The sequence below is a fragment of the Thunnus maccoyii genome, chromosome 2, assembly GCF_910596095.1.
Source record: "Thunnus maccoyii chromosome 2, fThuMac1.1, whole genome shotgun sequence".
Taxonomy (NCBI): Eukaryota; Metazoa; Chordata; class Actinopteri; order Scombriformes; family Scombridae; genus Thunnus; species Thunnus maccoyii.
The window spans coordinates 3,362,356-3,373,363 of record NC_056534.1 but is presented as its reverse complement, the minus strand read 5'-3'; the positions used below and the strand labels follow the sequence as shown (position 1 = coordinate 3,373,363).

Sequence of the window (11,008 nt, the reverse complement as noted above, 5' to 3'; positions counted from 1 at the left end):
CTGCTTTCCAACCGTTTGTTGGAGCCTGACATCATTCTTACAGTCATACTTTGATATGTTTAAGCATCTTCATGATTCAAGATTCGAGAAGTTTATTATCATATGCACGATAATCCACTGGTTTCATCTTTACCAATGTGTTGTATTTTAAAAGCTTGTTATATTATCCATTGTGTCAAATCTTCATTTGAAAAGTAACTAAAGCTGTTAAATAAATGTAGTGGATTAGAAAGTAGGGATGTGCAGAGAACCCAGTATTTGTATTTGTATTTGTATTTGAATAAAAGTGGAAAGAGGCTTAAAAATCCTGTTTTTGTTTTGATTACGCTTTTAAGTTTAGAACAACAGGTTATGGAGAGTCCCTTGGCAGCACTTCCCATGTGTCAGTAGTTCAGCTTTATCTCTGGGGAACACCCCCAACTCTGGGAGTGATGTCCAAATACGGAAATGTGCGTCATGTAGCAGGTGGATGTGACTCCCCTTGTTGAGACCTGCTAATAGATGTAACAGCAGAGCAGAGGAGAGCGACTGAGATAGTGATGTAACAGACCTGCACGCTGGTATTTTACATGTTTTTTTTTTCTTCCCTCAAACAAATAATTTTTAAAATATTTGTACAAAGTAAATGTTTGTAAAGAACCCACTATTTGTGCTTTGCCGAATAATGTATTTGTATTCAGGCACACCCCTGGTAGAAAGTGCAATATTTCCCTCTGAAATGTAGTGGAGTGGAAGTATAAAGTAGCATCACATGGAAATACTCAAGTTAAGTACAAGTACCTCAAGACTGTACTTAACTACAGTACCTGGAACACTGGAAACTACTCTAAACTGTTTGTAGCAGTGATTTGAATCTTTGTCTCAGAGTTACTGAGGTTTGTACAAATTGTAAATGTTTCCCTCCATGTGTCCAGCAAAGGTTTGTATGGCAGCAAACATCAGAGGGAGGACAGTTTGTTACACACCTCTCAACTTCCTCATCTCATTCAGCGACAACTATAGGAAAGAAGAAAAAACAAAAATTACATGAAAAGTTTAAAACATTACAGCACAAACAGTGAGCTGAACATCAGACTGACAGTGAGATTGTTGCAGAGCTGTGGAGGACTGTAAAAGGACTGTTGTTTCCCTCTGAACATGAGGTATATTCTTACATGTGGGACTGACGTCATTGATCAATTAGCTGCAACAGACTCCAACTACAAAAGAAAAGCAGATAGAAGAACACGTCTCCTGAAAGATTAATTTCATCTTGTGCCAAATACATATCACTATCACACCATCACTAACCATGTCTAAACAAAAGAGCTGGAGTATGAGATGAGGGAGAACTGGAAATACAAGATAGGTTCAACATCAGACTCTTCAGATTAAACTGAAAGTTTGTCAGTCTGACACAAAGCTGCAGTGGAGACACGTCTCTGTGTTTCTGTCTTTAGAAAACTTTACCTGAGTTTAAAGATCTTTCTCAACACCCTGTCAGAATCTTTGCAAACACTGGTGAGTACAGAAGAAACGTTTACTGTGTTTCAGCAGGTTTTAACACAAAACTTCAGTTTTACTCAGAAAGAAAATTTGATGATTTTTATTTCATAATGACTCTTATCAAAATGACGTTTCAGTTCTGTGTTATTTACCTATTTTTATATTCCAGTAATCATACAATGAATAATCAAACCTTTGTAAATAAATTGTCTTTCTTTTCTTTCACACTATGTACAATGGATGTTGTGTCTTGAGGATTCTTGTCATTCTTTGCTTTGCCAGTTTTCCGCCTTCCAACCTGTTGTTGGAGCCTGGCATCATTCTTGCAGTCATACTTTGATATGTTTAAACATCTCATGAAGAATGAATTAATTAAAGCAAAGTATAGATATTGTATCGCATGAAGGAGTTGTTAACTGTCTTACACCTTGTTTTGTGTTTGGTGAAGGAAACTGGAAAAGGTTTGTAGAAGTTAAAAATGTGTTTTTGAAAGGACTGTTGATTTTTTTCCTTAAGATTTTTTTTGGCCCTTTATTGGATAGAGGATAGTGAAGTGACAGACTAGAAACAAGGGAAGAGAGATGGGTATGACATGCAAAACAGGCCCCTGGCTGGAATCGAACCTGCAATGTTGTGGTTACGTATGTGGCGTGCACTGCCAGGGCGCTCCATAACTGTTGATTTAACAGCAACTTTGACCAGACTACATTTGTTGGGCTCAGTTCAAGATAAAGAGAAAAATAAGTTAATAGTTACATGAATCAGGGTTTGTTTGTTTTTTTGATCACCTTGTGAAAAACCTCAAACTTTCAACACACATAATTAAGCGAAGCAACAACTTTTCATGTCTTACTCCTCCCACCTGTCAGGTACAGTCTCACCTTTACTCCATGATATTTAATAATAATCCTGTAAATCAGACACTCAGAGTTACAGTAAGAGGAGGAGCAATACTGGAAAGACAGCTGCAACATCACTCTCCAGAAATGAAACTTTAAGTTTATCAGAGTGACAGCAGAGCTGCAGTCGAGTCTCTCCACTTCTGTCCAAATAAAAATGAAACTGAGTTCATCAAGTCTTTCTCAATAACACAGCAGAGTCTCTGCCAAACACTGGTGAGAACAACTGATCATATTTAATGTTTCAGCAACCAGCTTTAACACAGCAGACAGGAAGTTCCACTCTTTTCATTTCATATTGACACACAACTTAAATTGTTTTTTAAACAGTCTCTCTGTGTCAGTTCTCAGGACTTTTGTAACTTGTAACTGAATCTCTGTGGTTTGGAGTTCAGCTTCACTCCAACCTTCCTGGTCTTATTACTATTTACTGATCACTTCCTACAGACACACTGCATTCTATTTCCTGTAGCTGTTTCACATTAAAAGCTTTTCAGAAGGAAGCTTTTATTGTGGAGCAGCTAGAGGAAATAAACTGTGCTATTCTTCAATAATAATTCTTCTATACAACAAGATCTGGACATATTCTGTGTTATGTTGTCAGTGATTCATTTTAAAGATTGTATGGAAGAATAGTACAAGCAGAAACAGCCACAATGAGCTGTTAGATAAAGAGCTGCAGATGACAGTCTCTTACTGTGTTTGTGCAAACCAGCACATGTACAACATTAAAGGTGAACAAGGCCTTTAACCTGGCTGTGCAACACTGGAGAAAATCTTTTTATGTTTGCCATCTCGGGTTAAATAGTTAAGGCTGCAAAAGGCTAAAATTGGTGAAAGTATCTCTATCCCCACTGAAACACTCCATGTTTAATTCAAAATTATTTTACCTAATATCACGCTATAATTGAACAGTTCCTTTTCTTTCTTCTCAGTGTGTAGATATGTCTGCTGCCAGCTGTCTGCGATCTGAAGATCAGTTTCTGTGCTCCATCTGTCTGGATGTGTTCACTGATCCAGTCACCACACCATGTGGACACAACTTCTGCAAAAACTGCATCACTGAACACTGGAACAGTAATGACCAGTACCTGTGTCCGATGTGTAAAGAGGTTTTCTACATAAGACCTGACCTGAAGGTCAACACATTGCTCACTGAGCTTGTTGCTCAGTTCAGACAGGAAGCTCAACAGAAAGCCAGCAGCAGCAGCTCAGAGCAACAAGCTGCCAAACCAGGAGAAGTTCCCTGTGACGTCTGTACTGGAACCAAACTGAAGGCCCTGAAGTCCTGTCTGGTGTGTCTGACCTCCTACTGTGAGACTCACCTAGAGCCTCATCTGACAGTTTCAGGCCTGAAAAGACATCAGCTGATGGGCCCTGTGGAGAACCTGGAAGACAGGATGTGTATGAAGCACGATAAACCTCTGGAGCTGTTCTGTAAGACCGACCAGACATGTGTCTGCATGCTCTGCTCTGTTTTAGACCACAAGACACATGATGTTGTTCCTCTGAAAGAAGAATATGAAGGAAAGAAGGCAGAGCTGGGGAAGACAGAGGCTGAAATTCAGCATATGATCCAGAAGAGACGACTGAAGATTCAAGAGATCAAACACTCAGTTGACCTCAGTAAGGAAGATGCAGACAGAGAGATAGCAGAAGGTGTTCAGGTCTTCATCGCTCTGAAGGAGTCTGTTGAGAGAAGCCTGAATGAGCTCATTGAGATGATTGAAGAGAAGCAAAGAACGGCAGAGAAACAGGCTGAAGACTTCATCAAAGAGCTGGAACAGGAAATCTCTGAGCTGATGAAGAGAAGCTCTGAGGTGGAGAAGCTCTCACGCTCTGAAGACCACCTCCACGTTCTCCAAAACTTCCTGTCCCTGAAAGCTGCTCCACCCACCAAAGACTGGACAGAGGTCAGCGTCCGTCCACCATCATATGAGGGGACTGTGGTGAGAGCTGTGACTCAGCTGGAGGAGACGTTCAGTAAAGAGATGAAGAAGCTGCTCGGTGAGGTTGAGCTGAAGAGGGTCCAGCAGTATGCAGTGGATGTGACTCTTGATCCTGATACAGCACATCCTAAACTCATCCTGTCTGATGATGGGAAACAAGTAAATCATGGTGATGTGTGGAAGAATCTCCCAAACAACCCAGAGAGATTTTCTTATTTTGTTTGTGTTTTAGGGAAGCAGAGTTTCTCTTCAAGCAGATTTTACTTTGAGGTTCAGGTTAAAGGGAAGACTAAATGGGATTTAGGAGTGGCCAGAGAGTCGATCAACAGGAAGGGAAACATCTCACTCAGCCCTGAGAATGGTTACTGGACTATATGGTTGAGAAATGGAAGCGATTACAGAGCTCTTGCTGGGCCTGATGTCCGTCTCTCTCTGAAGTCTCAGCCTCAGAAGGTGGGGGTGTTTGTGGATTATGAGGAGGGTCTGGTCTCCTTTTATGACGTAGATGCTGCAGCTCTTATCTTCTCTTTTACTGGCTGCTCCTTCACTGAGAAACTCTACCCATACTTTGGTCCGTGTTCAAATGATGGTGGTAAAAACTCTGCCTCTCTGATAATCTGTCCTGTCAATCAAACTGCCTGAGTCAATACCAGGATGCTGATGGATTAGAGACCAAACTGATAAACTGATCAATTTTAAATGAAAAGATTTGTTGTCATTCATGGTAACAAAAGTACATATTCAGCAGCAATGTAAAGTGTAAACTTGTTTTTATCAGGTGTAGGGGGACAACCACTTGTTCTTTAATTCTGTTAACTAACCTTTGACTCTTAAGGAAAATAAGAGACAGACTTCCTGGCTTCCTAAGTTGGTAAGGGCAGATCCCCGGTCTGCAGAACTGACCTTTGTAACCCTAAGTAAGGGTTTGATCAGTGATGCTCAACAGACTCAGAAAGATCTCCTAAGAAACCATTTTGATAAGTTGAATTATGACACAAACTAAAAGCATGAATTGACCCTAAAGGCCACTTGGACTGGAGAAAAACAACTCCCACCTTAAATGAAACACAGACTCTTATCACCAAAGCCATAAACGAACCCACATTCCTGAGGACATGTGAAGCAAATCTGAGGCAAACCTGAAATTCATGTAAATTAAATGACTAATCATTATGCAACTTATATCATGTTATTTGTCGTGTAAATACAAGAAGAATGGTATAACTTTCATAGGTGTATGACTATCTACTAAAGAGATATAAGACTTAGATTTTATTATCCTTTTATACTACATGTAACCATACTGCCCTCTAGTGACAAGACTTAAATTCCTTTATGTGAAGAGTTAATGAATATTTCATAACCATGTATTTGTATTTTAAAATCACCCCAAGTGTTTAACTTGTGATCTATTAACCTCATAAGGGAGTCTGAGGGGTGGTGAGATGATTAATGGGAGAGGAAAGAAGAAAAAACAAAGTTCTGATACACAAATCTGTTTTCAGTTTTTGGACTTTTTCTCTAATCTTTGATTTTTGCTGAAATATTGGATCATTTGAACATTTATTGAAATGAAAGCATGTGAGAAGTTTAGAGGGAAAAATCACTATTTGGTGGAGCTGTTAACAACTCATAGACATGTGAAATGTGACCCCGACTACACACTGCTTTTTGTAAGACGTCAAAAGCCAAAAAGGTTGGAAACCACTGGTTTCATCTTTAACAATGTGTTGTATTTTAAAAGCTTGTTATATTATCCATTGTGTCAAATCTTCATCTGAAAAGTAACTAAAGCTGTCAAATAAATGTAGTGGAGTTGAAAAAATGTGTTTTTGAAATAATGTTCATATTTTTTCTGAAGATTTTTGGCTCTTTTTCCTCATAGTGGATAGAGGATAGTGAAGTGACGGACAGGAAACAAGGGAAGAGAGATGAGTATGACATGCAACACAGGTCCCTGGCTGGAATTGAACCAGTGATGTGTTTACATATGTCGCACTGCCAGGGCGCTCCATAACTGTTGATTTAACAGCAACTTTGACCAGACTACATTTGTTGAACACAGATTAAATAATAGACAAAAATAGGTTAATAGTTGCATGAAAACCTCAGCAGTAAAAACTGGCTGCCCAAAACTTTTACTTTCACTTTAAATCTAAAACAGGGTGTGTTTATTATTATTTTTTATCACCTTGTGAAAAACTTCAAGCTTTCAGCACACATAATTAAGCAAAGCAACCACTTTTCCCACGTCTTCCTCCTCCCACCTGTTATGTACAGTATCATCTTTGCTCCATGGTATTTCATAATTATCCTGTTAATGAGAGGGAGGAAATCCTGTTAATCAGAGGGAGGAAAAAACACAAACAGGGATACAATAAGAGGAGGAGCAACACTGGAAAGACAATAGACCTTCAACATCACTCTCCAGAACTGAAAGTTTGTAAGAGCGGCAGCAGAGCTGCAGTCGAGTCTCTCCACTTCTTTCCAAATGAAAATTAGACTGAGTTCATCAAGTCTTTCTCAACAACACAGCAGAGTCTCTGCCAAACACTGGTGAGTACAACTGATCATATTTAATGTTTCAACAACCAGCTTTAACACAGCAGACAGGAAGTTCCACTCTTTTCATTTCATACTGACACTTGTGAAATTGATCACAATATACAGTGCTGCTTGAAAGTTTGTGAAATCTTTAGAATTTGCTCTATTTCTGCAGAAATATGACCTAAAATGTTATCATATGTTTACACAAGTCTTAAAACTAGATAAAGGGAATCCAACTAAACAAAGGAGACAACAACATTAAACTTTTTCATTTATTTATTGTGGAAAATTATCCAATCTCACATATTTGTGTTAGGTAGAAGTATGTGAACCCTTGCTTTCAGTAACTGGTGTGACCCCCTTTTGCAGTAATAACTTCAACCAAATGTTTCCGGTAACCATTTATCAGCTCTGCACATTGGCTTGGAGGAATTTTAATCCATTCCTCCTTACAGAACAGTCTCAACTCAGGGATGTTGGTGGGCTTCTTTGCATGAACTACATGCTTCAGGTCCTTCCACAACATTTCTATTAAGGATTAAGGTCAGGACTTTGACTCAGCCGTTCCAAAACATTATCTTTCTTCTGCTTTAACCATTCTTTGGTAGAGCAACTTGTGTGTTTAGGCTCGTTGTCTGACTGCATAACAAACTGTCTATTGAGCTTCAGTTCACAGATACCTTGACATTTTCCTGTAGAATTTGCTGGTACAACTCAGAACTCATAGCTCCTTCAATGATTGAAAGCTGTCCTGGTTCAGCGGCAGCAAAGCAGCACAAACTGTGATGCCACCATGTTTCACAGATGGGATAAGGTTCTTATGCTGGAATGCAGTGTTTGCTGAACACCGAACACAACGCTTCTCATTCAAGCAGAAAAGTTCGATTTTGGTCTCATCCATCCACAGAACATTTTTCCAATCACCTTCTGGCTTATCCATGTGGTCTTGAGTGAACCATGGATGAGCAGTGATGTTCTTTTTGGAGGGAAGTGGCTTTTCTCCTTGCAACTCTGCCGTGCACACCATTGATGTTCAATGTTCTCCTGATGGTGGACTCATGAACATTTACTGTAGTCACTGCACGAGAGGCCTTTAGTTTCCTAGACGTTACCCCGGGGTCCATTGTGGCCTCTTTGACTATCACACACCTGATCTTGGTGTGATCTTTGTTGTTCAACCACTCCTGGGGAGGGTAACAATGATGTTGAATGTCTTCTTTGATAGTGAAGACCCGGATTCCTCTTCTTTAAATAAGGCAGGGCCTCCCAGACTCACACTTGATTGTCATCCAATTGATTGAAACACCCAACTCTGATTTCCCCCTCTAATGAATTGATAATCCTAGAGGTTTACATACTTTTGCCATGCACAAATATGTAACATTGGATCATTTTCCTCAATAAATAAATGAAGAAGTGTAAGATTTTTGTCTCATTTGTTTAATTGATGTCCCTTTATCTAGTTTTAAGACTTGAATGGAAATGTGATCACGTTTTAGGTCATATTTATGCAGAAATAGAGCAAATTCTAAACTTCCACAAACTTTCAAGCAGCACTGTAACTAAAGACATTTACACAGGCTCAGTGAAACCACTTTAATTATTCTTTTCAAGTCTCTCTGTGTCAATTCTCAGGACTTTTGTAACTGAATCTCTGTGGTTCAGTTTCACACTGACTTTCCTGGTCTTATTACTATTTACTGATGACTCCCTACAGCCATACTGCATTTCGTTTCCTCTAGCTGTTTCACATTAAAATGTTAATGTTCCACTGGTGAACTAGCAGGATGTCTTCTTGTGAAGCAGCTAGAGGAAATAAAATGTGTTTTGTCACCGAGATAGCAGAGATTTATTAGCAGTGCTATTCTTTAATAATAATTCATCTATACAAGAAGATATGGACAGATTCTGTGCTATATTGTCAGCAGATCAGTTATAAATATTTGAAGGGGGAACAGTAAAAACACAAACAGCCACAATGAGCTGTTAGATAAAGAGCTGCAGATGAGTCCCTTACTGTGTTTGTGCAAACCAGCAAACATCCAACATTAAAGCTGAACAAGGCCTTTAACCTGGCTGTGCAACACTGGAGAAAATTTTTATGCTTACCAGCTCAGCTTAATGGTTAAGGTTGCTCACAGCTGGATTTGGTTAAAGTATCTCTATCCCCATTAAAACACGCCATGTTTAATTCAAAATTATTTTACCTAATATCACACTTTAATTGAACAGTAACCATACATCTCTCTTTTTTTAAAACAAATAAACATAAAAAATGTCTTCCTTTTCTTTCTTCTCAGTGTGTAGATATGTCTGCTGCCAGCTGTCTGCGATCTGAAGATCAGTTTCTGTGCTGCATCTGTCTGGATGTGTTCACTGATCCAGTCACCACACCATGTGGACACAACTTCTGCAAAAACTGCATCACTGAACACTGGAACAGTAATGACCAGTACCTGTGTCTGATGTGTAAAAAGGTTTTCAACACAAGACCTGAACTTCACATCAACACTTTCATCTCTGAGATGGTTTCTCAGTTCAGACAGGAAGCTCAACAGAAAGCCAGCAGCAGCAGCTCAGAGCAACAAGCTGCCAAACCAGGAGAAGTTCCCTGTGACGTCTGTACTGGAACCAAACTGAAGGCCCTGAAGTCCTGTCTGGTGTGTCTGACCTCCTACTGTGAGACTCACCTGGAACCGCATCTGACAGTTTCAGGCCTGAAAAGACATCAGCTGATGGACCCTGTGGAGAACCTGGAAGACAGGATGTGTATGAAGCACGATAAACCTCTGGAGCTGTTCTGTAAGACCGACCAGACATATGTCTGCATGCTCTGCTCTGTTTTAGACCACAAGACACATGATGTTGTTCCTCTGAAAGATGAATATGAAGGAAAGAAGGCAGAGCTGGGGAAGACAGAGGCTGAAATTCAGCAGATGATCCAGAAGAGACGACTGAAGATTCAAGAGATCAAACAGTCAGTCAACCTCAGTAAGGAAGATGCAGACAGAGAGAAAGCAGAAGGTGTTCAGGTCTTCACAACTCTGAAGGAGTCTGTTGAGAGAAGTCTGAATGAGCTCATTGAGACGATTGAAGAGAAGCAAAGAACGACAGAGAAACAGGCTGAAGACTTCATCAAAGAGCTGGAACAGGAAATCTCTGAGCTGATGAAGAGAAGCTCTGAGGTGGAGAAGCTCTCATGCTCTGAAGACCACCTCCACCTCCTCCAAAACTTCCCATCCCTAAAAGCTGCTCCACCCACCAAAGACTGGACAGAGGTCAGCGTCCGTCCACCATCATATGAGGGGACTGTGGTGAGAGCTGTGACTCAGCTGGAGGAGACGCTCAGTAAAGAGATGAAGAAGTTGTTTGAGGCTGAGCTGAAGAGGGTCCAGCAGTATGCAGTGGATGTGACTCTTGATCCTGATACAGCATATTTCTGGCTCATCCTGTCTAATGATGGGAAACAAGTAAATGATGGTTATTTGAAGAGGAATCTCCTAGACAACCCAGAGAGATTTTCTTATTGTCCCTGTGTTTTAGGAAAGCAGAGTTTCTCTTCAGGCAGATTTTACTTTGAGGTTCAGGTTAAAGGGAAGACTGAATGGGATTTAGGAGTGGCCAGAGAGTCCATCAACAGGAAGGGAAAAATCACACTGAAGCCTCATAATGGTTACTGGACTATATGGTTGAGAAATGGAAATGAATACGAAGCGTGTGCTGGTCCTGGAGTGCGTCTCTCTCTGAAGTCTCAGCCTCAGAAGGTGGGGGTGTTTGTGGATTATGAGGAGGGTCTGGTGTCCTTTTATGACGTAGATGCTGCAGCTCTTATCTACTCCTTTACTGGCTGCTCCTTCACTGAGAAACTCTACCCATATTTTGGTCCCTGTAATAATGATGGTGGAAAAAACTCCGCCCCTCTGATCATCTGTCCTGTCAATCAAACTGCCTGAGTCAATACCAGGATGCTGATGGATTAGAGACTAAACTGATAAACTGATCAGTTTTAAGTGAAAAGATTCACTGTCATTCATGGTAACAAAAGTACATATTCAGCAGTAATGTACAATGTAAACTTGATTTTATCAGAATATGATTAATGTGGTCATTCTTTTATGATTTATCATA

At 40.1% G+C, this 11,008-nt stretch overlaps 2 protein-coding genes across 2 annotated transcripts; both read left to right on the top strand.

Annotated features, from left to right (window-relative positions):
- Positions 1-3,328: 3,328 nt before the first annotated feature.
- Positions 3,329-4,975, top strand: LOC121880587 (E3 ubiquitin-protein ligase TRIM21-like). The gene has a single exon (XM_042387899.1). It carries the CDS (start codon positions 3,329-3,331, stop codon positions 4,973-4,975), a length of 1,647 nt encoding a protein of 548 aa, XP_042243833.1.
- A 1,837-nt stretch (positions 4,976-6,812) lies between these two features.
- On the top strand, positions 6,813-10,833 carry LOC121880558 (E3 ubiquitin-protein ligase TRIM39-like). Its single transcript, XM_042387835.1, has 2 exons — positions 6,813-6,889; positions 9,181-10,833. The coding sequence occupies exon 2, from the start codon at positions 9,190-9,192 to the stop codon at positions 10,831-10,833; it is 1,644 nt and encodes a 547-aa protein (XP_042243769.1). The 5' UTR covers positions 6,813-6,889; positions 9,181-9,189.
- Positions 10,834-11,008: the final 175 nt, after the last annotated feature.